The sequence below is a fragment of the Madurella fahalii genome (genome assembly GCF_045866475.1).
Source record: "Madurella fahalii IFM 68171 DNA, scaffold_4, whole genome shotgun sequence".
NCBI classification, from domain to species: domain Eukaryota; kingdom Fungi; phylum Ascomycota; class Sordariomycetes; order Sordariales; genus Madurella; species Madurella fahalii.
Genome location: NW_027263974.1, coordinates 3,622,371 through 3,649,484, shown reverse-complemented (window position 1 = coordinate 3,649,484; position 27,114 = coordinate 3,622,371). Strand labels below are relative to the sequence as shown.

The window sequence follows — 27,114 nt, the reverse complement described above, 5'->3', positions numbered from 1 at the left end:
TTCAAACTTTGAAATAAGAATACCCAAGGATTTTGTAACCACAGGCCAAGACCAAACCCGTGGAATACAGCATCATCAGACAGCAATCCGTTAGCCAGGAAGAGCTTTACCCTTCCAGATAAACGATACCTGTCAAGAAGAAGGGCAAGGAAAGCACTGATGACACGTTTCGCCCACAACCCGGGATACATGCATCGTCATCTCTTACGAGACGATGATATTCTGTACACACTGAACTACCTTAGCTACCTACATATCCAGGCATACAGCCCGAGAGGAGAACCCAGTAGATCGCGGCACGCCCGCAGCTTTTACTCCTTGTTGTAGACCTCAGCCTCCTCGCACTCCATCCGATGCTTCCTCCAGTCCTTCTTCTGACACTCGGGCGAACAATACGCCACCTCCAGACACCGCATGCACTTCTTCAGCTTGACCCCTCCTTCCCCACCATCCCTCTTCCCGCAGTTCCTACACGCCTTGAGCTTGGCAGCAACGCCCTTGCCTGCACCCTCGGTTTCATTCTCTTCCTCGTCGGCAGCGGCGGGGTCCACCAGCTCCTCCACAAAGCCGGACGCGTACACGGGGCTGATGGCCACGCGCGTGGCGAACCTCGCCGCGGCGTCCCACTCGGGGAGGGGGATGAACTCGGGTGGCAGCCGGCCCTGGCCGCAGGCGCACAGCAGCTGCTCGCCCATGGCCAGGCTGAGCGGGACGCGGCCGCGGCGGGCGTACTCGCACGCGGCCGGGTCGTGAGCCCAGGTGCGGCAGCGCTCGGCCAGCGCGGGGAGCGTCCTCTTCCAGAGGGCCAGCTCGGCGTCGTCGACGGTGAGCGCGCAGCACTCGAGCGTGCGCAGCAGCAGGAGGAAACCCTCCAGCTCGCCCGAGCCGATCAGCGCGTTGGTCAGCGGCAGCACGGCCGCGTCGAGCACCGCGCTCCCTTCGGCGCCGTCCAGGCGGATCGCGCTGACGAACAGGAGCATGTGGATGCCCCCGTTGTCCGGCTGCGTCAGCGAGAAGAGGCCCGTCTGCCCCCCCTGCAGGCCCGACGCGAGCATGAAGATGGTGAAGAGGGACTCTTTGAAGTTAAGCCGCGCTGACGAGCTGAGGCCCACCGTGTTCGCCGCCGCGGCTTCCTCGCGGAGGCGGCGCTCGCGCGTGGTGAAGCCTAGCGAGGTCAAGGTCGTGAGGAAGTGGATGTGGGGTTTGTCGTCGAGGGCGAGAATGGGGAGGCTGTCGAGGTTGAGGTGGGGGATGTTGAGCGTCGCCGGGATGTTGGAAGGTTCGGCCAGCGTGGTGGGAAACATGAAATCGTCAAGGAGTGAGCTCCCGGGCTTCGCGAGCGGTGCGACCACTTCAATGAAGCATGACTTGCGCGCGATGCGCGTCTTGCTGCCGTCCTTGCTGACAGGGGCTGGGAATGTGAGAGGCAGCACGAGGGTCTTTTTGCCAAAGACAATGTCGATGGTGAATGGGGACGACTGTTGGAGTCCGATTGCCACCTTCTCGTCCAGCAATCTCTTGCCCTCCTCTGATACGATGTCGATATGTCCCGTGATTGTGACAATATCCCCGGAGCTATTGTCGAAATCGGCCGAAAAAGTCGGTCCTGGTGTCGACATGTTCTCGGGACCAGTCTGCGCCGGTCGCGGATCTCGGAACTTGTCTAGGTCAATGTAAAGACCGGATTGGCCCGGCTGCTGTTTTGTTATGAAGACATGATGTTGATCTCGGAACGGCGCCTGGAAGATCACACGCTTCTCGCCCAGCTCACTGTCAAAGAGTATCAATGGCGTCCGGACCAGGTAAAGGCCGACGTCGGTATCCCAGTAGAGGTTGTCGATGAGTGCCGACAGTACGTTGAACGAGACAATCATGGGCGACGATCCGTTCCAGCCCTCTTTATCGTCCTCCACGATCAGAGTATAGCCGTCTTCGTCGTGAGAACCGCGTGTGGTGACAGTGCCGAATGAAATTTGAATGTCCAAATCCGCAGCCTCCATGCTCGACGCGATCCCCACACGGGCTTCCATCGGGATACAAGTAGAGAGCGACTGCTCGGTGACGCGCTTCATCACCGTCTTCCACCGATCAGCGGGGACAACCAAGGTAACGGCAACGACAGATGGAATATCAGCCCACTTCCGGAATCCGACCGGTTGCCTATTTGGATTCTTTGACAGCAAATTCTTCGCCCAGTTCGACGGGTCTTGCGGCGTGAGCCGATGGGTCAGTTCGAAGGCGAGCGAGGGGAGGTGTAGTTGAGAGGATCTGTTATTGGTCTTGACTGCCATGGTGAGGAGGTCGGAGCAGACCAGGCGAGGGTCAACCTCTAACGGTTCGCATAGGGCCTTGAGGAATGCCGCGAAGCTTCCGCAATGGTACCGTAAATCCTGGGTCTGCTCGACCACCAACATGCCGGATCTAACTGTCATAAAGGTCGACGCTTCATCCTCAAACATGTTGCCATACATCTTGTAGGCCAAAAGCGCAAGGTCTGGCGCTTTGACGAGCAACTTTGTCATCTGTGGCTGCCGACCTGACATGTGTCTGCTGTGCTTCCATGCCACCCTAGGCTGGAAACCAGGGCTCGCGGGATTTAGGTCGTCATGTGGGGTGTCGTCGACTACCACGATCCCTCTCGTGGGCGACTGCGTCTTGGCATTGGTCCAATACTCGGCGGGTATAAGGCCAAGAAGGGTTGAAACAGTTGCCGTATACCCGTGGAGCAAATCCTCGAATGCTAGCGGCTTGCCTTCAACGGTCGTCCGGCGCAGGGTATGAGTGTAGAGGGCTGCGAATGGCACGTCTTTCATCAAAGGCCTGGCTGAAACTAGCAAGTTCAATACGCCGGTCCGGTCCGAAAGGGTCGAGGTGTCGATAACATCAAATTGCTTTGGAGCTTTGGCTCCCACGCCGTATTCGCAGTCTGCCAGACTCAGCACGTCGAAGCCGGTCTCGCGTCGATAACGGTGAGCGCATTTCTCGCCCGTTCTCAAGCAATGACGCAGAGTGTAGCAGAGCGTGAAACAGTCTGCTGCGATGAAGCGCACCGTGGTTCTAGGTACTGCATCCCGGAACGCATTGATCCACTCCTTGAACTGTAGCTGCGCCATCTCAAACAACTTGATCTTCACGTCGGCGTCCCCAGCCTTCTGCTCATCCAACCGAAGAGGGGACAGTTCAGTTAGCTTTGCCGCGGCAGCGGCCAGATGGAAACTCAGAAGCGGATCTGTCGGGTACTTGAGCATCGACGGACCGTTCAGTGGCACTGCAAACACCGGATTCGGGAACATCGGGTCCATCTGTGCTACAGGAGCCCTGCATGAAGGCGGCGGAGGCCTGGAAAAACCGGTCTCCCAATGCTGGTTGGTGCCTTCGAAAAGGTCCTTGGCGAGAGCCTCCGATAGAGGCGAGCATGACCGCGCAGTAACTCCCTTCGCACGCCGCGCCACCGCCTCTCTTGATCTCGACTCCTTCAACCTCGCCTCGAAGTTGTTTTGGTAATCATCCGTGTCTTTGCTACGGACAGCATCGGCATACTTCGCCCATGCTTGATGAACCATGGAGAGCGTCGACTCATCGCCGAAGCGAAGGCTAGCGCCATAGGAGCTTGCGTGCCAGTCTTGCAATGTTCTCGACAGGCCGAGCAGCTTCCTCGCCTGTACACCGACGAGTTGAATGTCAGTCTCGTCGAGATAGAAGTGGTAGTAGACATTCCAGAGCTGGGCCAGCGAGGCCGACTCGTTCCCGTCCAGAATGAGCGTCAAAAGCAGGATATTTCGCGCTGGGCCGATGTTAATGTTGCCTGATTCAATGATAGGATGTGACGATTGCTGGGTGATGCCTTACCGATGACGTTTTCATTGACATCGCAAGCAGTGAAATCAATCTTACGCTGGGGGAATCCTCGCTCAGCATACAAGGTGTACAGGATGTGGCGCAAATCTGCGCATCCCAGTAGCAGGATATCGGCGTCAACTCCTTGTGGCAGATCCTGGGTGAGGCTAACAGCCGGGATCCCGCTGCCCGGCGAGAATGGCGCCAAGAGGGCGATGGGTGTCGGCATGTGCATTTCGCCGGCTTTGCTTGTTCCTGTTCACAGCAAAAGTATGAAGGAACCGTGATTTGTGCTGTGTTTTTAGAGCAAGATCAACATGTTGGTAGTCGGTCGCTTGCTGTCGTTGTTGAAGTTCAAGGTAGGATTTCCCGTCTTTGCTCCCGTCAGGTCGCTGAGATAAATGTTGAAGCCAGGCAGGAGCGGGATCTCGGAGTGCGTATACGGTTCTCGCACGGTGTACATGTACTCCTGGGGATTGATTATCTCGACACTCACGGGTGAATTTGTGCTGGCTGAATATTCGGTAGAGTCCGGAGGATTGAGTCCTCCTCCAACGCGGGTGCAGGTACTTCAACTAATTAACGCTAGCATTTGAAAAGTAACGAATATGGAGTATATCCTCTTCTCTTCTTCGTCTGGGCTGAGACCAGGGAGTTTAGAGGTAATTAATTACCTAACGATAACGATGATACTGCAAAAAGTTCACGCAAGACGGGCTCAGAATACACAGCTTAAGATAGGCTCAGTGGGTAGACAAGGCTTATTAGCTCATACCAAATTTTTCACGACCTGACGCACCCATAGATTCAAAAGATCCAGCCATGACATGCATTCCCGCTCCCCAAGCTAAAATCCAAACCATTCAAAAATAGAGAACCGGTAGGGCAGATGCGAGGGCACCGGACGACTGCAGTTCACAAAGCGCCAATCCTCCTACATCGCATCCATCATGAGTCCTCCCGCTGAAATGAAGTGACAAAAGAAATGAGGATGGCAAAGCAAAATCCCTCCAAGCAGAAACCCCATCTGTCCCATCCACTGCATGTCATGCTTCCCCCAAACCGCTTCACCCATTACCCAACACCCCAAAAGGATACCCAGTACCTAATTGTACACTGCCACAAAAGCAACCTAGGAGTACACAATCCCCATTGAGAATCCGTTCATAACCTTCGTAAGGAGTCCGGAGGGTGGTAGCTGGGGCCCTTGGGTGCTGCCTCCTCGAAGAGATCCTCTGCCTGCCAAGTACCAGCGGGTATAGTAGTGCCAGCAGTAGCGGCATCATGGGATTCGGGCATCCAGACAAAAGAAATAGGAAACGAGAGAAAGACCGGCCCCACAATAAGAAGAGTCCCCGAAATATAAAATAGAGAAAGAACAAGTGGCAAGTCGCGTCGACAGACAGGCCCATGACCCAAGACACCCAAACCCCCTCCAGATCTAACCCTGGCCGGAAGAGCAAAGAACAGCCAATGAAGCAAGCAACAAACTAACCAAAGCAAGCGAGCAAAGCAAGCAAGCAAGCACGCAATCCTCAAGAGGTCCCGAAGAAGACATCCTCTCCGTTCGTAAACATACTCACGGCCGCGTCAAAATCCTCGTCATACTTGCCCAACAGCATGCCCGGGTGGTGGTGATGGTGATGGTGGTGATGGTCCAGCGGCACCAGGCCCTCGTGGTCGGCGAACTGCAGCAGCATGTCATTGTCGTGCATGGCCGCCGCCACCAGACCGCCGCCGCCAGGGCCCATGCACGACGCGGCTCCCGAGCCGCCGCTACTGCAGTCGATGGAACCGACGGCCGCATGCGCCGCCACCGTGGTGCCCAGGCCGATGCTCGTGTCCGAGATGCCGCTGCTGTTGGGGTCGCCGCCGAGGTCGAAGAACTTGGCGCTGGTGCCCGTCGGCGGCGGGGAGCTGCTCGACGAGAGCTCGGGCGGGGTGCCGGGGAGGTGGGTGTAGTGGCTGGCGACGCTCTTGGCGGGGGAGGCGGGGTTGTGGAGGTCGGCGGCGGCGGCGGCGGCGGCGGTGGTGTGCTGGCTGGTGCTGCTCGCGGTCGCGGGCCGGGAGATGTGCGACGCGTGGCTGTAGTTGCTCATGGCCGAGGGGGAGACGTGGTTCGCGGGCGACAGGGCGGCGCCGAAGACGCCGGCCAGGGTCCCGCTGATGGTGGTGGGCATCGGCGCGCTCGAGACGCCCAGGCTGGTGGGGTTCATGGTGGCCGCCGAGGTCGGGATCGACGACAGGGCCACGTCCAGGATGTCCGGGAACTGGTCCTCGTCCATGAGCCCGTCGAACCCGTTCCGCGGCGAGTTTGCCGCCGAGCTGTCCGAGCACCCGGACTGGCTGCTTACCGAGCTGACCGAGTTGAGCCGGTTCTTGCGCCGTGTCCGCTCGCTCTTCTCGCGCCGCTCCTCCATATCGGGCCGGATCTTCTTCGGCCTTCCCCGCTTGACCACTTTCCTCACGATGCCGTCGAACGCGCCGATGCACATGCCTCGCTGGCGATGGCGCGTCAGCGCGTCGTGGCGGGCAAAGCTGTTGCCGCACTCGCAAGGGTAGGGCTTGATGCCCGTGTGGATCTTGGCGTGCCGCTTGAGGTCGTGCTGGCGGACGAAGCACTTCTTACACGTAGGGCACTGGTACTGGCGGTCGTTTAGGTGAGTTTGGACGTGGCTCTTGATGTTCTCCTTGCGGCCGAAGCGCTTGTGGCAATTTTCGTACAGACACTCCCACTTCCCGTCGGACGGGTCTGGCCCCTGGATAAAGGCGGCGATGTCGTCGAGTGTTACTCCCGTCTCGGTCTTGGTCTCCTCGATGTTGATATCGGCAATGCTGGCCGCGCTGGTGATGGAGGCGATAGAGTCGGTCCGCCGGTGTGGTGAGCTGCGCCGCGATGGCGTCTTGCTGCCTGGGCTTGCTGCACCTGTGGGGAGGACCGTGTTCTGGGAGTCGGAATCCGCTGGGGGATGGAGGTTTGGCTTGTTGTCGAATGCGCTGTGTGGCCTAGCTAGCATGTGAGCCATTGGGCCGGCGGAAGCGCCGTCGAACGCGCGTTCAATCTTGACGAATTCGGCACTGATGTTGCGCATGTTCATGAACTCTGGTGTGCTGAGGCCCTGGTTCATCAGCCCAACGGGCATCGTATTTGCACGCGGCGGAGTCTGAATCATGGCCTCTGCTTGCTGCCGTAGTTCCTGGAAAATGCCCGAGTTACGATTTCCGGGCTTGTTGCCACGGATAGGCTTAATCGTCTCCTCCATGGACTCGTCGTAGTCTTCGGAAAACCGGTTCGCGGGTTGCAGGGGCGTTGTTTCGTCCCTGATCGGTTGCTGGTGCGGGTTGTCCACCGGAGTTTGAGGGAAGCACCCTATGTAACCACCATCAGTGTACCATTCCTTCGCGGCCGCCGGGGTTCCTGGGGAATCTTGCGCACCGTTGACAATCTGGTTTGCGGGTGTGCATGGTCTTTGTGTCGAGACATCCCCATTTCCCAAAGCTTCAAACCTGGCAACCTTCTCCATGATGCCGCCGCTTATCCTCCTCGATGCGCGGCGTGACTGGGTGCTCGCAGTTTCGCTCTCGGAGATCCAACCCTGGCCTGTGCTCGCCGGGCTAGAGTCGGGGAAGGTCATGAATGTTGGCGTGGACAGGGCGCTGTCGGAGCCGAAGAATTCAAAGTCTCTTGAACCGTCCAAACCGTTGACGAAATTTGTCTGATTCTTGATGATGTCGATGGCTCCTATGTAGGACTCGAATGAGAGTCCTGCCATATCCGCCATCTGCGCTCTTCCCGAGAGTGGGTTGGCAAAGCGTTGGTGTTGGGGTGTGACGTGAGGCGACAGCAGGTAGGCATCGCTGTCGTCATTGTAGGTAGGCTGGCCAGGGCCCGGGCGTGCTGTGCGTTGCTGCTGCGCTTCTCGCAGTATATGCTGTGGCGGCGTTGCTAATCCTGGGTTAGTTGCCGGGATACTCACCGTCGTGTAGTCCTGCCGTGTTGTCGTGGTTGCGGATGTCGGGGTGAGTTGTTGTCGTCTCGTGTCCAGGCTGAGGCCTCGTCGGTGGGACATGTGTGATCTTTGTTGGGGCTGAAAGGAGGGCAGGGGCGCAATCCTCACTGCTTCGAACGCCGATGGCGTCGAGTTCTGCCGCCGGTGTTGATGGTGACGTTGGCGCGAGTGAAGCCCGCTCGCGGGGGGCGGGTTGGACAGCATTGATAATGCAGAGTTGAGCTCGGAGAGGTTCTTTCTATGTTGTCGGTGTTGCTGCTGCCGCACTCTCAGAGCGCTGGCCGATATGGTTCCGAGACTGTATCCCCCATGTCTGTCAGTTCGCCGTTCTCTTGTTCCCGCTTTACCATTGGTATGGATGGAGCGCACCTCACGCAGCACAAGCCAGGCGGCCGGGCGAGACGAGTTGGCTTGGTTCTGCCCAGTGAGTGGCGGGCCTACACGTCTTTTGGATTATTGGAGCGGTGCCTTATCCAGGCGAGCTGGCGGTGGTTGTGTAGTCTTTGGGTTGGAGATGGGTCCCCGGGGATAAGAGGGAGTGCTCGAGGTACTGCTTTGCTGGTAAAAGATTCTCGAGTCTGAAAATGCTGGGCACTAGCAGACAATGAAGCAGAAGTATGGAGAATGGACTTTGGTTGCCCTGCTGGGATGTTGGAGGCTGCGGACGACCCTGATCGTTGCAGCGCTGCTTTGTTTTCTTGCGACGGCTCAGACGGTTGCCAGCGGCAACCAACCGGATGGCTGTTGGCTCGATGGGATTGGGGCCTTTCATTGGCGCGCACAACCAAAGTGGCACCACTTCTTGGCAGCCTCTGGATACGGCGACCCCACCAACCAGATCCCTCGGTCACGTCACTGAGGATCAGCCTGAGCGCGTTGCTACGCTGCAACTTCCGGCCAGCGAGCCACTGTCCATCATTTTCCTCAGGCTGCCGCCCGGCCTAAATCCCGAATCGAGCTGATACGCTATCTCTGCGTCGGCTGCTTGCTGTTTTCATGCTAACTTGCCGCTGCCCTCGGCGACAAAGCATTCGCCCGATCAATCGTATGGCTGCTAGTCCCATTTTTCCTTGACAATTGCCGATTGGCTCCAAAGCCCACGCAATCTGGCGTCGTGCTACCGTTTTGTCTCTGGGGTGTTTGGTCTAGCTGGACAATATATTTTTGTTGTTTTCTCACGCTTCCGCGAGTTACGGCTGTTGCGATCCTGTCTATCTGACAACGGCTACTTTTTGCGAGTCCTGATTTTGGTTTTGGAGTACCCTAGTTGCGTCTGTCACAAGCGCTGAGAGAGTCAGACGGTCGCGAGGCGCGGCCCACACAATAAACGGCCGGATTTGGCGACGGCCCATGCCCATGTTCTCTGTTTGGATCTTCGGGATAGGAGGAAAAAAAAAAAAAATCCTTTGTCCACGTCAGCCGAGGAGTAAGCCGCGTTCTATCGGGGGGTGGGATTTGCCCTTAGGATCCTGATGTATGAGAAGTGAAGTCGACAAGACTAGTTCACAACTCAATACACGTTCAGGAAAATCCATTCATCTGCCCAGTGTACAATATCGTCCTCCTCTGTAATCAAGGATGTCCACTAATTATTCGAGAAACCCGTGCGTTCCAGCGGCAACAAACTGATTACTTTCACTTCTGGCGCCAAGGCAAAGGGGACCACTACGACCCACGAGCGCGCAAAGATGCTATCTTGAGGATATCATTCCCCGCCAAGGGCAAATGGCCCGGTTTTGAGCGGACTGAAGGTAAGGTACAACGTAGATCAGGTTCTGGAACATGGCCGGCGCGACCATGACCAAGGGGTTGGTGATGGAGGCGAACAAGCGTAAAGATACGCATGGTGGTGGCTGGGTTCAGATTCGTCAAGAATCTCGGTTGGGCCGGGCGCGGCGTGGCGAGTGTCTTGGAGGGGAAATGATGCAGAAGGAAGGGTGAAGGTGGTGTGCAAGATGGATTTGCACAAGCAGTATGGGTGCAATCGCCAATGAAATTGAGGCGCACTTGGTGAGTTAGATTCCTCTTGGGTAATCCCACAACAGTGGGACGGCGGCTAATAATTGTTGATGATTTTAAGAGAATTGCAGCGGAGAGGCACGTTATACAGCGAGTAGTTCTGAGAGGAAATTCCGGGCAATTAGGGAAGATGCAGAGTACGGACGCCTTCCTTGGGTTCGTGGAATCAAGCTCGGGAGGGATAGGCCTGCCGATAGAACAAAGACGCTCAGACCCGACGGGCATATCCAAGGGATCTCAAGTATTGCACAGGGAACAAGTGGCTGAAGAAATGCGAATCGATATACGGGAAGAGCTTGATGTTGAATAGAGGGTTTTGTTTACTTAGTTCATGCGCCGTGGAAGGTTCGACGATCACATCGGAAAGGTGGCCGTTTCCGGCACGCGGTTCCCGGATCTGGTACTGTGGCAGGTGTTCGATTGCCGTAGGTTGTCGTTCAACCTTAATAGTGCTGGGCATGGACTGATCAATGTAATAATATTCCGTACCCGAATGCGTTCCAACCCGTCGGTTCTTATCCCAAGACGGAGAATCTCCCGCAGATTAACGAGTCATGCGGTGGATTCCCGCCATTGACATCGCACTGCAATCAGGATGCGATCTGCACTTTGACATTGATCCCCTGAATGGCGCATCTCCTGGCTGTGAACCCGATAGTAACAATGACTGACTTGGATGTAGTATTGGCTGGGGACTTTGATCCAAATGGCCATCATCTGGTACCACTCGTCAAGGTATATATTACGCATTACTAAACCCCAGATCAAGCTGGCTGAGACGTTACTAAATTGCTGGTCTAGGGCTTATGGTCTTTGGCGGTGGATACAGACACAGAGTGTAAGAAGACCACATTAGCACCAAAAAGCTCAGATCTACCCTATTGCTTTACCGCGCAGATATGATACTTGGAGAGCCAGGAGACGGGGCAAGACATTGAAGGATCTTCACTCCAGTAACAGACCCACCAATTCCTCTCGGAACTCAACAATTCAGCGGGGAGTGGGACTATGTCAACAACACCTCAATCGGCCGGCTGGCACACGGCAGGCAACTTCACCTGGTGAGCAAACCTTAACTAAATCGGCCTGGCAAGCCTTTCACTACCTGCTTCATCCTTCTCCCCTCCCGTTCCGCACAAACTATACTACTAACCGGATAGAACAGATCATGTGGTCTATGATCACTCTCTCAGATCCCAAATACCCGCTGGTGGTAGAAGAAGTTGAGCTCGCCGGCCCCGACGGCACCGTCAGCAGGGAGTGGAACCTACGGTGGCTACGTCCTCGATCCCAAGTTCCTCGCACGTTGACGTCGAGCTCCGGAATCTCGTTGCCCTATGTCGGTTGAAGCTTAAAGGTCCCGGTATGGCGTACCGGACGAGCCCGGGAAATCCACTCGTTGGTGAGGCGGAGGCGGAGGCGAGGAGGCAGATGAATAGGATCGCCGGGACTCGCCGCCTGGCGGCGACGCGAGTCTCGATGAATAAGTGGGCACCGGAGTTTATGAGGGATTTGTTTGGCTGATTTGGGGGAAGTTGGGTAGAGAGGGAGAAAGGGTTGGGCGGATGGTTGGGTATGCGCTGTGGGTCAAACGGCCGTATCGGGCGCCGGCGGTGTTAGTGGGATCGGTGCAGGGTTCGAAAACCTATCGTTTAGCCATGCGCTCCCGTTTCCCCTTGGGATACACGGTACGAACGGCTCGGGCCATCGGTCGAACAAGTTGGTCTTCCATATAGACAGCGAGGGCTGGCTCGACTCGGGCCCGAAGTTAAAATTCGGGTCAGCTTGGGAGGGGGCACAGGAGGTGTGGCCGCATCGGCCATGACGCCTCACGGCCTCAATGGAACGCTATGCAAGGGGATCACAAATCATACTAAACAAAACTTCCGTTGATCCCAGGCGGGAGCCCATTGCCCTACTTGTCCGAGCCAGGACCCTTCTCCGAGCTGGCGCCGGGCTGACGAGAACCACGGTCCCGGATTACCAGGTTCCCTGCGCTTACATTCCAATATCTCCGAGAGCTCTGCACCTCATGTGGGCTAGGCTTGGATGGCGTGCATTTGCACATCCCAGCTTTCAAGCGGAACATATTATTACGCGCGCCAGGCGCCAACGACCTGGAACGGTGCCGGACTCACAGCGGGGTACCCCGCTGCCCCGCTGTCGACTGTCCGGCGCTTCCCCTCCCCACTCCGAAATGGATCCGGACTACCGCGATGCGTGAAACTCGCAGCCGTTTAGGCCCAAGGCATGCAGTCCCGAGGCTCGCGGCCTGATTCACCCAGGTTGGGATAAGAATAAGAGGAAATGGATTCCCCTGCCTTCTGTGCGTATTTCTTGCCTGCTTCCGTTCTTCGTTCCTGACACTGGACCGCCTCGGATCTGTTTGCCCAGACGTGCATACCCCCTGACTTTAAGATACCCATTCTCATACAACTTTTCCAACAATCATCCAAAATGGTTATCGCCGTCCCCACTGCCAGTCTAGAAGGTAAGGTCGCCCTGGTAACCGGCGCAGGCCGCGGCATCGGCAGAGGCGTCGCCCTCGAGCTTGCCCGCCGTGGCGCATCCGTGGTGGTCAACTATGTCTCGTCGGTGGGCCCCGCGCAGGAGGTGGTCAAGGAGATCGAGTCGTACAACAACGGGGCCCGGGCCATCGCCATCCAGGCCGACGTCTCCAAGGTGCCCGAGATCAACCGGCTCTTCGCCGAGGCCAAGCAGGCGTTTGGCCGCCTCGACATTGTCATGTCCAACAGCGGCACCGAGTCGTGGGACAAGACGGAGGAGGTGACCGAGGAGAAGTACGACCACGTCTTCAACCTGAACGCCCGCGCCCAGTTCTTCGTCGGCCAGGCCGCCTTCAAGAACCTGGAGCACGGCGGCCGGCTGATCCTCATGACGAGCATCGCCGCCGGCCTGATGGGCGTCAAGGACCACGCGCTGTACAACAGCAGCAAGATGGCCGTCATCGGCATGGTCAAGGCCTTCGCTACCGACTTTGGCGTCAAGAGGATCACGGTGAACGGCGTGGCACCCGGCGGGATCAAGAGCGACATGTTCACCCAGAACGCGTGGCACTACATCCCTGGAGGCTCCCCTGACTGGCCTGCGGAGAAGATTGAGAAGCTCATGGCCGAGCACTGCCCACTCGGGCGGTGTGCGGTACCAGAAGATGTCGCGCGTGTCGTGGCCTTCTTGGCGAGCGAGGATGGCGGTTGGGTTAACGGTAGGTTTCCTCTTGCTACCCTAGCTAAGCGAATCAAGTCATTGATGCTAACGGTTTGGAAGGCCAAGTTATCACTATCTCTGGCGGCTCTTCGCAGTAGTTCTGCGGTGACGTTCATGGCATTCTTGCTTGATGACGGCGGTGGCTCTCTGGATTGAAGGGAGAATCGGAAATGAACATACACCAAGCGGCGATAAGCACACCCTGTTGAAAGCGAAGGGTGCTTGGGCACGATGCTGTCATGGTACTTGTAAAGAAAAGAGCTTAGGGAACATGCATTTTCGACCCGGCCAGGACTGCGTGACTCGTGTTTCTTGGGTTTTTATCTTGTCGGTTGTATTGCTTTTCGACGATGGATACTTGCCGCAGAATTCAACATGTTGATCAAAATCATCGAGAAAAGGTTTGGCAGCGACCCCTTTCGGCGCCTGTCAAGGGAGGCTGACAGATTATTAGAATAACGGCGGTAAACCACTGCTATAAATAGAACATAGGATTTGAGGTTCTGGGTAACAAACAACCGGTTGAAAAGTGAATTGCATATCGTTGAAGATCTGATATGAACTCAAAATGGGAAGGTTTGGGTTGCCACTGCAGTTTTGAATCAGCGGCATTCATATGTTGAGAAACAGGCGTTACACCATAGTGTAGGCCCGTCGGTTTTGACAGCAAGTTTTATCCGTTCACCTCCGTTTCAACCCTATGGCTTGGGATAGAATGTTCATTGGTACCGTTTTGATAGACAACTGAACACAGGCGCACGTATATCTAAAGGGGGCATCTTCATAGGAAAACATCATTACTCTTATTGACTATTAATTACTCATTACCAGAACAAGCTAGCTACCTAAGAGGCAAACAATCTAGATTTTCAGTCTCCCGGGGCAATCCAGCCCAGCCCAACACCATTCTCAGCTTCCCCCAAAATTAAAATTAAATCCAAGTCGTCCCCAACTAAATCCTTCTTCTCTCGGCCCTTCTTACGACCGCCCATTCTTCCTCCGCACAGTATTCATCCTCTCCAGCAGCCCCAAGTCCCACCAACCCTCAATCATGCCCCACACCGTCCGCCGCTTCGGCTTAGCCGCCGGACTCAGACCCGGCATATGAGTAGTAGCGGGAGTGGTGGTAGTAGCAGCCGTATCGGGCCCGGCCACGCTCACCATCTCCACCACCGCGGTCTTGCCCTCCGCCAGGTAATAGTGTCCTGCGCCGCCCAGCCGCAGCGGCGGCGGCGGTGGCGGCGGCGGGGGGTGCACCACGATCGGCGGCGGCGGCGCCTTCCGCCTAGGCACCTTGCGCGCCACGATGCCCAGCCCGCGGAGGAATTCGGTGGGCGACCTTAGCGGCGAGCGCGGGATCAACCCAGGGACGCGCTTGTGTTCGTCGGGGATCACGTCGCCGTCGTTGTCGTTGTTGTTATCACCGCCCGCGCTCGTTGGCGGGGGGTAGATGGATGTCAGGGAGTCGTCTCCGTTGATGGGAGGGGGAGGAGGAGGAGGAGGGGGTGGGAGAAGGAAATTCATGGCTGATGAAGGAGGGCCGGGAGGGGGCGGCGGCCGCGGAGGTGGGGCGCGGGACAAGAGGGGCGAGATGCCGTCCGCCTCCTGCTCATCAGTCGGCGTGGCAGGGATGGTTAGCATCGTTGCCCTCGCTGCCGCCACGCGGAGGTGGAGAGGCGGCGGAGGGGGCCTGAGCCCGCCGCCGCGCGGCTGGGGCGGGCTGCTGCCGGCGTCGTCGGAGGACGCGTCCGAGTCGCAACTGAAGCGGGGCGGCGAGATGGTAGCAAGGGGGTTTGGCGGGCTGTTATTGCCGACACGGGGTCGGCGAGCCCCTCGATCACGGATGGGCGCCAGCGGGGGAGGCGGGAAGCGCGGGGCGTCGGCGATGGCCTTGGTTCCAAGGGACGCGTTCAAGTCCGGGCCCCGAGGTTGCTTCTGCGGCTTGGCCTTGGTGTTGCCCCCGTAAGCGCCCGCGCGCCCCTAGCCTTCGATGTCCTTGACGCCGGCGGCGTCCCGGCGGAGGCGGTGCCACAAGCTGATACAGCCGAGCGCGGAGAAGGCGAAGAGCACGCACAGGGCAATGGACAGACCCCAGACGGCCTTGATCTCGTAGCAGATTGGCTGGTCGAGCGTGACAAAGGTAAAATAGTCGAGGGTCTTGGTGATGGCGGATGTCCGGAGAGAGTAGGGGCTAGGCGAGAAAAGAGTGTGGACTTCGGCTGCTGGTGCGGTGGGGAGCGCGGCGCAGTTCAGCTTTGATAAGGGCTTGCCGACCAAAGAGGCCACAACAATGGAGGCTATCAAGAGAAGGCCATCAAGGCCGCCGGTTATGAGAAAAGACAGCATGTTGTCGTAGTAGAGAATGTAGGTGATGACAACATAGATCACAGCCGTGATTGCCTAGGGAATTGGGTTAAGGCCTGCTTCCCTGCGGCTGCGTCTGGGGGAACGTACCACTGTAAGAGTGCCGATTAGCTCTGACGGCGGATTGTGCCCGGCGTTGGCTATCTCGTTGATGAAGTTGGCGCAGAGGCCAATGCACGCAATCAGTGACACGAACTGGCATGCCCGCATGACGCTGAAGGTGACGCCCAGGGCGCCGAGCTGCGGTGCCTGGAACCGCATCTTCAAAGGCTCGCTCGACTCAAAGTTGGTGTCAAGCTTTAGCGAGGGTCGCTGCTTGCTCGCTGTGCGCAAAGGGAACTTTGGTTTCGGGAGCGGAACCGTCGGGGGAGGCGGGAAGGATGTGTTGACGGGAATGGTGGGCAACCGGTAAAGGGGATCCTTGGGAAATGGTATGGGTTGCTTCACACTGGACAGCGTGAAGACTTGAGATGGAGACCTGGGACAGATCAACTGCCCGGAGAGACCAAAACTAGGAAGTTGCCGGTAGCTAGCGAGAAACCAGGCGGATGAGGGTGCCAAGGATACCGTGGACAAGGAAAAGAAATCCCGGAGAGAGATCCGAAAAGGAAAAGGAAAAGGAAAAGACGTAAGAGAGGAAAAAAGGAAAAAGGAAAAAAAGGAAAAGAAGACCAAGGAAAGACCAAGGAAACGATATGTCAGTCGAGTTGTTCTGCTGAGAGAAACATCTCAAGCGAAAGGTATGGCCATGGGCATGTTGCATCTTTATGTGTTTACCGGAAGACGGTCTCGATCTCGATCCGGATCACTGCGTCAACGATTCGGGCCATCTCAAAACTTAGCAATCTCAAACAAGCGCGTCTGTTAGCGCCCAAGCTTTTCATTCGCCCAATGCACCCGACCCAAGCAATTGCATGAGGCTATCTTGCCTTCCCGCTTCTATTTTCCGCCGCGACGATCGCCAGAGTCAGTACGCGCTGGCCCAGCCAATCGGAGGGGATTCATTTCACCGCGGGAAGAATTGCGGGGCCCACTGCCCTGGCGTCGTGTTCGATTCCATTGTCCAACCAGACGTCTCGAATCGATCCCGATCGTTTTGTTTGTCGCGGCTGTCGTGGGGTTGCAGCCGATGCGCTCTTGATTGGTCTAGAGAGAAAGCTGTTGCGACCAGGACCCCGGCGCGGTGGAATTGCACGGATCGACAGATCTCGCGACTTCATGTTCCGCATCTTGCTGGCCAGTAGGTCGGTCCATGGGCCGACATCCCGCGGGCTGCGAATGAGGCCGCCGTCAATGTCGCGATCCGACCCAAAACAACCATGTTCCAGCGGGCTTGACGCATTACGACGTGTTTCATCCATCAGACAGAGACGATGATTCGAGGTTCTGACATGTCTTTTCTAGCCAGGGTGGTGGTTTGGGGTTCTCTTACGGAGGCTTCCAGTGACAGGCATTTGCAAGTCCGTGTTTAAGACGTTGCATACGCAAGGCGTGTAATAAATGCCCTTGAAGGAACAAGAAACAGACAAATATCTTCCCTTCGTGTTTTTGCAGTGCACTCACGGAATACTACACTAGAGCCCTGAACCGAGGCTCGGATCCCTGCTGCCCGGATAAAATAGAGTAGGCGAGATCCGTGGCACAGTTGGGTACACCCGACTGAGATTGGATTGCATGCTCGGATCGGGAGACTCGAGAAGCGGCGTTAACGTATCAAGTCGTTATCAAACTCCCAACGGAATGCCAGAACCATTGTAGCTCACAGCGGCGCATCACGTCACGTTCTTCTACTTTTCGCACGAGACAAATGATATTGCTAGGCTGCGGGAAATCCGAGACTTCTAGTCCTTGCAGTAATGATCATAAGACAGGAAGTTCATCCAATCAGACGTCCGTCGTCGAACGGAACGTGTATTAGCACAAAGTCCATTTTGTTGCTGACAACCTAAAGATACACGTAGCAGAGGTGCGTTCCGTCAACCGTGTTCATCAGGTCCTTAATCTTGACCGGTCCACGCAAGGGAGACAGGTCGACATTGTCCTCGACCGTCGTATTCGGGCTCGGCGGAAAATCCATGATTGTGTTGGTGCCAAACACACCCTGCAGGAAGTCACGAGTCAATTAGTCCCCGAGATTCACGGGTACAGCACAACTTGGATTGGGGTTGATGTACCTGTCGATTTTCAAAATCCAGCATTTGCCAGATCCAGTAGACACGGTCGATCTGCGCGTGGTGCAGGTAAAACGCCGGGTCGCCAGGAGAGATGAATGGGTCCGAACCAGGATCGCCAGCAATGGTGAAGTGGCCGCCGCCGTGAACGCCCAGCGACGCAGTAGTGTACCGGGGGTCACCCTCCTGGATAAGAGAAATCGAGTTAGGGAAGAACAAAAGGAACCGCTAGCCAGAGGGGGCAAGGCTTACCATGGTAGTCCGGAAAAGTTCGATCGTCGGCGATTGCAGAATCAGTTCGGTCGTGTTTCGGAAGGTAGTGAACCTCTTGGCAGGATCCGGGTTCAGATCGCGCTTCAGGCAGCGCGGGTTGTCGGCCGTTGGGTTCGGCTGCGTGATGGGGCCGAGACGAACGGTGAAGTTGGCAAAGGGACCCTCGTAGACGCAGCCGCCTCCGGTGCCCGGCGCTAGGACGATAGGTTCCGTCGCACCAATTAGTAGGATCTCTTGTCCTGGGTGTGGAACAAATTCGCCATCACCGCCTAGCGACGTGTCGGACCCGTCGAAGACCGGAGAGTCGCGGGGCGAGTTGACGTCGTGGCCCCACTCCCAGTAAGGGAGAGCGCCTGCACATGGTTAGCACAGGAGTTGTATCGAGAGGGACGGGAAAGAGCCTACCGTTGTAGCCACAGGCTTGCAGCCTCTTCTCGTAGGTATCGACAAAGTAGCGGTGCCAAATGAGAAAGTTACCCTGGGAGGGAGGGGTTAGACGATAAATATCATATGAATGGCGCTGACTGCCAGGGGGAACGTACCGTGTAGTGAATGAAAGGCGTCTGGGCCATGTGAACAAAGACAAAGTCGTCAAACAGCGTATGGGCACCGGCCGCTTGGCCCGGTTCTAGAATGCTGGGGCTGCTTGCGAGGCACTTGACTGCCGCAATGTAATTCCGACGCTGGGCTTTGGAGAGAGTTCTCCTTGGGTGCGGGTTAGTAACCTAGTTATCTGGTGGATCCGTGAGGCCAATCTAGACGCACCATTCGCGGCGGACCTTGACATTGCCCGGATTACACGACCCGCGGAACTTTGTCGCAGAGTTCAGCAATGCAATGCCATTGAGGCCAGCAAGTGCCAATCCAGAATCGATGGCAAACTGCTCAAATTGGGGAATATTGAAGGCGTGCACTCCCAATGCCACCGCCAGAGAGATGGACAGGGAAAAGAGTTTCATTGTTCGTCAAACCCGGATTGGCCTTGAAACTTGCCATATCCCAACGATCCGGGCCGGGTTCCAGCAGCGTCTTATAGCCATCGTACAGCAGAGTGACATGACTAGACATCAAAGATCGCGCCCTAAAACCTCCTTAGTCTCAACACACGCCCCGGGGTCTTGACGGAATTCGTCGCGGTACATGGCAATGGAAAGATTCTACAACCGAGGGAAGAATTCGCTGCAAGGAGCTCGCAAGCCGCTGTAACCCTGCCCGTGCACACGGAGCGAGGAGGATGGGTGGACCATAGCGGTTGAAAGTAAGGATGAAGTAGTGCCTTTAACCCCCGACAGTACGTGTACCTTAGTGTAAACCGACGAATGCTGCGTTAACATATAACAACTGTAACGATGATGTCCTTTTCTTTTTCTTTTTCCTTTTCCCTCCTCTCTTATTCCTCTCCTTCCTTCTTTTCTTTATTCTCTTTCTTTGCCCTAAAGCTGGTGACAGGCCAGGGAACTCGGGACTAGCGTGTTCTGGGTCCTCGCTTATTAGGTGCATTGTGGTTGACGAGGGGGCCAACAGAGGGCCATGTGGGATCTTTGGCTGAACGAATGATTGCTGGTAGTGACCTTGGCGACATGCGGGTAATAGATACTAGCGTGGGTACGCTGCATATTGTCGGGCCTAACGTTACACAAGGGTCTAGCGGGGAAAAAAAGTTCTTTGCCTCGGGGAGGGCCGGCTCGCTCTACCGCGTTGCCGCCCGGCCACTTGTACCCTTCAATAAAAATTCCGCTAAAACTAGTGCCGTGGTGGAAATGTGGCTGCTTACGTCGTCCGATAGGCAGCTGAGTGATTGGAATCTTTGAGCCAGAGGGGTAGGGAACTCATGTAATGTATGTACAGTACATACCTGGTTACAGGAGCTACCTCCCTTTAGCGTCACTGGGTGTCACGGCCTTGGGGATGGATTGGCCACCACCACCCGCAGTCGGGGCCGTGGCTGAACGCCTTCCCGACGTTTCCGTACCCCTCCCATTCGCTCGGGACGCAAAATGAAACTACTAGTAATTAAGCAGCTCCCCATGGCGGCCATTTTCTAGTTGTTTCGTGCTTCTTCGCTCCCACAAACTCGTAGTGCATAGGGTATCAACGGTTGCGGGAACGATAAACCGGGAGAATTACGCGAGAGCGGCTAATTGCCCAACAGTCACCGTTTCGGAGCCACGTACCCGGTTGACGTCGGTCTCGTATCCCCCAAGTGTTACTCTCTGGCACGGGCGCTCCACGTCGCTGGGAACAGCTTGGCGCATCCAGCTACTTCTGTCGCCTTGGTTGGTTGCTTGATATCCTTCTCATGCAGTCGCGCAGCCAGATTCCGTCCCAGGCCGTTCCCGTGCCTGACCAAGAGGGCCCAAGGCAGCCTCAACCATGGTTCGGGCCCGTGGGCTGATGGCCTTTGACCACCGATGCAACCCCGACAGAGATCGCAAGTACCTTGCAGAAAGCCTCCTACCACGTTCGTCCAGGAATTAATCGTTACTCTACGCTGAAATCGATAGTCGATTTCGCATGCACCTAATACCGTGGCTTGCACAACTCGCGGGCCGTCTCGTGAACCTGGTCTGCCTAAGACACGGCTGGAATATGAAATGGCGCCTGGCTCTGCTTGCCGATAATTTATGGTTACAAGACATCCTGCCCCTGCCAGTTCACTGCCTGGAACGCCTCGCACACAATCGACAATGGATCTGTTGTGCAACCCTGATCCATCAACGATTGACTTAACAACTACTTGTTTCCTTAGGTTATGCATGTACTTATGGTAATAAGTACCGCACATACTTGTGGGACCCCCCCTAGATACTCTATCTATGGGTGATGATGGATTATGGACTATTACACAGCGTCTTTCTTGTCGTCTAGGCTGCCAGCTTTTCGGCTGAGCTACCCCAAACTTCGTCTTCGCTCTTCCTATTCCATGCGCCACCTCGTCGCAATTATTCACCCTCGATTCCATTATAACCCGCCGTCTTTCTGCATACCCGCCATTTCCGTCCACAAGCCAGTCCAAGGTGTTTCTGATTCTGGGCGAACCCCGCAACTGGACACCAAAGCCGTGGTCGTCACCCTAAGTGGCACTAACCTCTGCTAGTCCGGGCGTGGGGTGCCTTCGGTGTTTGTGAGGCGTGCTATCTTGGCTGTCAGCCTCAGGAGTTATTGATTACCGGGCTCTGACGTGTTTGGTTAGGTATGCTTCTCATGTCCCGAGGGTTCGAGTCAACCACCACAAGCTGAGGTGAGCCCGTGACTCTATGGCGATTCCCATGGGACCGGACGCGCCATCGGCCGTTTATTCGATGATATTGGACCGCCGGTAAGCGCTAGCTATTTCCTTTTCCGTATGAGTTACGTGACGGCACGCACGGATTACTAGAACTTGAAGACAATGGTAGGTCCCTTATGCATAGCATCCAGGCAGGCAAGCTCTGCCTTTCTTGCGTTCACCCCACCCCCCAACTCTCCCGTGTTTGATTGTTCGAACTACACTAATTATCGATTAGGGGTTTACATTGAGATCTAATCAATACGACGAGATACCGGCAAAGCTAATGCCTGCAGCGCGCACATGTACATCGCTGGGGGGAGAGAGGGCTGGGGTTGGAGTCGGCGAACAGGGAGAAATCACATACGAGGCTAGGCGAAGCGGAGGTCAGGTGAATTGGAAGACAGCCATTGCGCTGGGTGGCCCAAAGGAGACAGTATTTGTAATGCCAAGGGATGAAGTATGCTCTGGATGGAGACGTGTGTCTGCGCCCGGGTAGCGAGGAAGGCCGTCGCCTCTATCCCAGCTCTATCATCCCGTCAGTCTCAACAACGCGGCCACGCTGACATCACCTTGGTCAAGATGACGCGTGCCCCGCCCCGGCACCTATCCCCCTGCCTTATGCCATCAGGCTGTAGACGGTCTCAACTGCTAATCTATCCACCGATTTGCCGCCCGCTACGCCGTAACACAAACGGACAAGAACTAAGAGACGCTCTCCTACATCACCACATTCAACAGGCAGGAATGCTCCGAGTCTCCTGTTCAGCCATCATCTCCTCCGTCCCCAAGTCTCCGCGTAGAAGTAACGACACCACCTCTCCGTTCCGCCCGCGGCCCGCCAACGGAAATCACGCAATGTGCGCCCCGCCCCCATCCCGCTGGCTCATGCTCTACTCGCTGAGCGGAATAACCCCCTCGGCACCGGCTCGGAAGTGCTCATCGCCACCGATCCCGAGGTTCTTCACGTTGAGGATGACCAGGGCCGAGCGGAAGTCGGCCCGGACCTTGAGAAGCCGGCCTTCTCGGCCCGGCGGGGGATTCTCCCACTGCGTCACCAACAGGCACGTCGCCCTGTCCTCGCGGGTGCGGTCGTCCAGGATGGCGAGCGCCCGGTTGAAGATTGGGGCCCGTACGTTGCGCTGGGCAAAGTCCCAGATTTCTTCGGGTGTCTTGTTCAGGAAGGGGAACAAGGTTTGGGCGGGGACCGGCGGCTTTGTTGGTCCGGTGATGGTGGAGAGGTCTGTGGTGTTGATGAGGACGCCTGCTTCCGTTCGTTAGTGAACGGCCTACTATGATTTCCTTTCCGTCTGAGGGGTGAGACGTTGTAAGTAGTAGTAGGTGAGTACCAACGTCGTCGACACCCTCGTTGGCGAACTCGGGCGCGCTATAAGCCGTGGAAAAGAAGTCATTCAGCACGTCTTGGGGTATCTCGGCAACGCAAAAGACGGCCGTGTTGTCGTTGAGCTCAGACATGGTACGCACGCAGGCTAAGTTGATCGGGAGCAGCTACTAAGTGGGGTATAATTAGCTGAGGGATGCAAATTGGTAGTAAGAGTGTGAATGGAACGGGGGATGCGGGGCCGCCAGTTTTATGGTTACGTCACCCAAGGCAGCAGTTCGCATCAACAGCCGCCTTCATCATTGTTCACCTTTCAGGGGTTTTATCCTGTACTACACGAGGTAGCTCGTTCTAACTATTGCTTGGCGACTTGATTATGCCTACTCTGTACAGCTCTCACTGGAGGAGGTTGGCGATAGATCATATGAGGAGGATGGATGCCGTGGACGCGTTGTACCTGGGCTATGCATTTCGCTCGTGGTTTTATTGTAGGCAAGGTATGTACGCTTGCTTTCATCTATCTCGAGCCGCCTTCCTTCTTCACCCAAGCAACTTACCGCCAGTTAGTACGGAGCTTGCAATGCAGCCGGGTCTTGGCGGTTTGATCTGCGGTTAGATGGAGCAACTCCGAGGACCTGTTGACACACATTCCAATTACCAACGCTGGGTAGGTAGGTATAGCGTTGTGAACGCCTGGACAGGACACATTGCCGGGTATTACACGTGCCCTACCAGTTAGGGTGAGTCTCTTCCAACGTCTGTTGCTTTCAAATAGTGATAATGTTTATCTTTCCAGAACTGGGTATCTATTTCTGGCTCCTCATATCGACAAGTGTTTTTTTCGAGGTAACGCGACACCGCCGTGTGATGCATCAGATAATGTAATTACTATACATTACGTTCGAGAAAAAAAGAACCGCCCGTCTCTGCCGACAAAGGAAACGAGTATGTGCATGTGTTGTTGCTTGCTTGCTCTCTACCGCAGCATTTTGCCTCTTGTCTGCGGCCTCATCATGTTTGTCATGTGCAATCCACGATCAGGCCCGATATGGCCGATCGACCGAACCCAACCGAGATTCCCACCCACCACCCGTTCCGTGTCCGCCTTACACGCATCGCATTCCTAGTGCATGCAGAAATATGGAAAAAAAAACTACAAAAGGAAGCGAAAGGAGAGAAACGGTCCGGCGCCTAAACACCGAACTGACAAGCGGCCTGGGCACTTGTCGGGTATGTATCTGAAGATAAGCAACAGGCGAAGATCGACAACGGCGTCATGCCATCAACGGGAGGGACAAAAAAAAAAAAAAAAAAAAAAGGTAAGATAAGAAACCCAATCACCCCCAATGGCGAGCCTACGCGACTTCATAACAGCACAAATCGCCCAGAGATGCAACGCTGCCCAGCCAGAGCAGGGTACGACTTCCCTTGGCTCCACGTTTCAACCATCAGCCGAAAATAAACGGGACGCTTCTTCCCGGCTTCCTTTCTTCTTCCCTTCCCCCCCTCCCAAAGGCGATCCGTTTCCTTCCTTCTCCCATGCAGCCAAGGCCGGAGGGGTAACGTTTGATAGATGTGTGATGTGTATGCCGTATGCCAAGTAGCCAGAGGTATAGGGAAGGGGCGGGAGTCAGCGAAACGGGTTGTGCAACTTAATCTGCCTAAATCTCAGAATAAGACTTCTTGGCTTTCCACCCTTTCCCCCCACAGCTCGTGTGCTCTGTGTTTGGCGCTTGGCGCGCGTCTTGGGGTTGCTTTGCTCGGCAATCGTTTGTTCTCAGCGGTTGAGTGGTTCCGCACTCTGCCTGTCGCCCGAAGTTGCCGCCCTGCTCCTCGCTGGCGCTGGCGCTGGCTCCGTCTTGGCTTGGGCGGTTGAGATTGCTTGTTTTTTCTTTTTGTGGGGTGATCGGTGGTTTGTGGCGGTTGCGTTTCCCTTGGTTCCGACCCGTTGCTCAGTAGGGGGGTGTGAGTGAGCGAAAGTGCGTGGGTGTGTTGGTGTTGTCGGTGGCTCTTGGCTGGTATGCGCCCCAGGCTTGTCGCTCGTTCCCTTATGGAACCCGCTCGAAGCGGTTGAGCCGTGGGTGGAGTTCCCAGGTTATTGTGAGGGCAGGTTGCGGGAGCTGAACGTGTGGGATGTGCGGCCGCATCGGCGCCTGCTTGTGGGGTGGTTCGGCGAGCTCCAGGTGGCTCACGACCGGAGTCTCGATTATGACTGCCTTTTCCGGCATGTGTACGTGGGCGCTCTCCTCAAGCCGTTTCCTGTCGTCCTTGGGGTACGGCGTGGGTGTGCGGTAGCGGACGGGCTGGTGGGCGCAGGTTTGTGATCTCCATCTGGTAGGCGTGATGAGCCAGTTTGGTTGCCTGTCGAGGATCTTCTGTCCGATCTCTGCTAGACCGGATGTTGCACCTGAATTCCTCGTGGTGCACCTTGATATCGCAGACCCCATGATGATGAGATGATGATAAGGAGGAGGGTGATGAGAGTCTGAGGGACGCTGATGAGAGAACCGAGGAAGTGGTCTCAGCACGCTGAGGGGCAGGTCAGGGAGTCGCGGCGAGTAGTGTTATATACCTCGGGCCGGGGCTGACAAAAATGACGCAAAACCAGGTTGGAAGAGGAGGGTAAGAGGGAGGGTGCTTCTGCCGGCGCAGATGGATTGATTCAGAAATCGAACCTGACGCTCTGGTGGTCAAAAATGCAGAGCGTAAAGCAGGAATGCTGGAATATCAAGGGGCAGCGGTCTCATTTATAAGATGGACTGGCACGGCAAAGAGTTGGTTGGGATATTTATGTCCAGGAGCATGTGCCCTGTGGGACAAAACGGTCGAGCCACTCGACGCATATGATTTTCGCAGTGTTCCCCCACTAAAGCATGCCTTCTTGGCAAGCATTTACCGACCGACGTGAGAAGCGGGAGCAATGCAGATCAGATTGGACTGCAAATTCACGAGGCGCACGAGAAACTGGGCGGCTTTGCTTCCATAACCGAGTGATCTCTGCCAGCATCCAATGGAGTGCAGCTTGCGGAGTCGCAAGTGCCGCAAAGAAAGCCGGGTTGTCTTGGATCGTTCAGTGTTCAAGTCGCAGAGGGCGACTCTGCCCTGCGCAAGAGTGGAGCCGCCCGCGGGACCTACTCAGCATGGCGTGGAAGATTACAGTTATTGGCATGGGGAAGAACAGCCTAGAGTGGTGCCGCACGTACTGTACAGTAGAGCACAGTACAGGCTGTGCGGGAAGCTCCGCTACAGCCTCGCGGGGCAGTTTCGACGATTTCCGACTTCGCAAAAAGCACCTGATCTTCTTCCATCATCGCCAGAAAAGGCCTGCCTCGTCGTGCCAACACAGGATCTTGGCTCGCTCGCCAAGCCGTTCATCCTCGCCGCAGATCGTCTCGGCATCGAAAGTCCGGCCCGATTCGGCAACTGCACCACGCGTCCAGACGACGCAACCTGGAAAGCCACTGACCTCTTCAATCGCAAATCTACCAGCGCCTCCACCGGCCAGCAACGTCAAACTGCTGCCTTCCGCCCCGCCAAGAAGTTATCAAGCTCCAAGCCGCTCGATTCTTGGGAGGCGCTTCGATCCCCCCCAGCCTTTGTCGTTCTAGCCAAGCAGAGAGCATTCGCACGACAAGCATTTCGGCTGCAAGTCTGCGCAATACGCATGCTACCGGCCATGGCAGCTTGGCGGTGCGTCCTGTCGGGCGATCGGTTGCGCGTCGAATGTCGAGTGTCGACGGCCACGATTCCGTACTCCGTTCCGCTCCGAGGCGCACCTGTCTCTTGGCAAATCTCACCGTGGCAGAAGAAGTGATTCTCACAACTCTTGCGCCCTGCGCCATCTTGGCGCCGTATTAGACGGTGCCATCCGTGGGCGTCTCACTGGTATTTCGGACGACGCCTGCCAGCGCCAAGCCGCCGGCGCTCGGCCACTGCTCAAGTTCGGATTCCACGACAGGCGCGTATGACCAAGTTAACAACATCCGCCAACGGATAGTGTGCAGCTTCGACTGTGTATCTGAAAGAGAAAGCCAATGCAGGCACGATTATTCCGGGCGTCCGTTTGACGCCCGATTCCCGCTGCAAGAAATCACGCACAGCCCTAACCCTGTAAGTATACAGTACCCATTCCGGCGAACGAGTCGAAATTCAACTCGCGATGAGTGCCGCCAAGCGCCATCTGCCGTCGTGACCGCACTTGGCATCCAACAACCCCCGGCAGCCGACTCTGCCAAGCTGTTACATCTGTTGATCAAGTCCCTTGGCATTCCGCAGCACAGTGCTGCGCCCCTGCGCGACGTGGGATGTCTCAATCCGCCGTCCTTTGTTCCGTTGCTCCTTTGGTGATCCTACGATGGATAGTCTGATAACGGACCCATCGGGGTGCACAGGTGTGATCGGCGAATCGCGGCCTCGCAGTGGTACATACGGGACGCGCACCTGGAGTCTTGGCATGACGGCATGCTGCCCGATCTCCGGGGTCTTCGGAGGCTGGTTCGGGAGGCTGTGGTGCTCGGACGGCGTTGAGGCCGCAGACGACTCGCCAGTTTGACCCTGGCAGTGGATGGTTGATGACGACGAATGTTGGCGGGGCCGCTCGGT

The 27,114-nt window shown here is 56.3% G+C and overlaps 8 protein-coding genes across 8 annotated transcripts; 1 reads left to right on the top strand and 7 right to left on the bottom strand.

Moving 5' to 3' along the window:
• Positions 1 to 311: 311 nt before the first annotated feature.
• On the bottom strand, positions 312 to 4,072 carry MFIFM68171_08062 (Deformed epidermal autoregulatory factor 1-like protein; the record flags this gene model as incomplete). Its single annotated transcript, XM_071063482.1, has 2 exons — positions 312 to 3,784; positions 3,850 to 4,072. The coding sequence occupies 2 exons, from the start codon at positions 4,070 to 4,072 to the stop codon at positions 312 to 314; spliced, it is 3,696 nt and encodes a 1,231-aa protein (XP_070919583.1).
• A 1,300-nt stretch (positions 4,073 to 5,372) lies between these two features.
• On the bottom strand, positions 5,373 to 8,051 carry ACE2 (Metallothionein expression activator; the record flags this gene model as incomplete). The annotated part of the gene is made up of 3 exons (XM_071063481.1): positions 5,373 to 7,207; positions 7,274 to 7,769; positions 7,815 to 8,051. 3 exons carry the CDS (start codon positions 8,049 to 8,051, stop codon positions 5,373 to 5,375), a joined length of 2,568 nt encoding a protein of 855 aa, XP_070919582.1.
• Positions 8,052 to 12,323: 4,272 nt separating this feature from the next.
• Positions 12,324 to 13,192, top strand: ARP2_2 (Actin-related protein 2; the record flags this gene model as incomplete). Its single annotated transcript, XM_071063480.1, has 2 exons — positions 12,324 to 13,092; positions 13,155 to 13,192. The coding sequence occupies 2 exons, from the start codon at positions 12,324 to 12,326 to the stop codon at positions 13,190 to 13,192; spliced, it is 807 nt and encodes a 268-aa protein (XP_070919581.1).
• An 880-nt stretch (positions 13,193 to 14,072) lies between these two features.
• On the bottom strand, positions 14,073 to 14,735 carry MFIFM68171_08059 (uncharacterized protein; the record flags this gene model as incomplete). The annotated part of the gene is made up of 1 exon (XM_071063479.1): positions 14,073 to 14,735. The coding sequence occupies one exon, from the start codon at positions 14,733 to 14,735 to the stop codon at positions 14,073 to 14,075; it is 663 nt and encodes a 220-aa protein (XP_070919580.1).
• A 339-nt stretch (positions 14,736 to 15,074) lies between these two features.
• Positions 15,075 to 15,719, bottom strand: MFIFM68171_08058 (uncharacterized protein; the record flags this gene model as incomplete). Its single annotated transcript, XM_071063478.1, has 2 exons — positions 15,075 to 15,494; positions 15,549 to 15,719. The coding sequence occupies 2 exons, from the start codon at positions 15,717 to 15,719 to the stop codon at positions 15,075 to 15,077; spliced, it is 591 nt and encodes a 196-aa protein (XP_070919579.1).
• Positions 15,720 to 17,403: 1,684 nt separating this feature from the next.
• Positions 17,404 to 18,861, bottom strand: MFIFM68171_08057 (uncharacterized protein; the record flags this gene model as incomplete). Its single annotated transcript, XM_071063477.1, has 6 exons — positions 17,404 to 17,559; positions 17,633 to 17,815; positions 17,882 to 18,255; positions 18,308 to 18,380; positions 18,445 to 18,607; positions 18,668 to 18,861. The coding sequence occupies 6 exons, from the start codon at positions 18,859 to 18,861 to the stop codon at positions 17,404 to 17,406; spliced, it is 1,143 nt and encodes a 380-aa protein (XP_070919578.1).
• Positions 18,862 to 22,063: 3,202 nt separating this feature from the next.
• MFIFM68171_08056 (uncharacterized protein) lies at positions 22,064 to 22,646 on the bottom strand (the record flags this gene model as incomplete). The annotated part of the gene is made up of 2 exons (XM_071063476.1): positions 22,064 to 22,434; positions 22,520 to 22,646. 2 exons carry the CDS (start codon positions 22,644 to 22,646, stop codon positions 22,064 to 22,066), a joined length of 498 nt encoding a protein of 165 aa, XP_070919577.1.
• A 1,914-nt stretch (positions 22,647 to 24,560) lies between these two features.
• On the bottom strand, positions 24,561 to 24,959 carry MFIFM68171_08055 (uncharacterized protein; the record flags this gene model as incomplete). The annotated part of the gene is made up of 1 exon (XM_071063475.1): positions 24,561 to 24,959. One exon carries the CDS (start codon positions 24,957 to 24,959, stop codon positions 24,561 to 24,563), a length of 399 nt encoding a protein of 132 aa, XP_070919576.1.
• Positions 24,960 to 27,114: the final 2,155 nt, after the last annotated feature.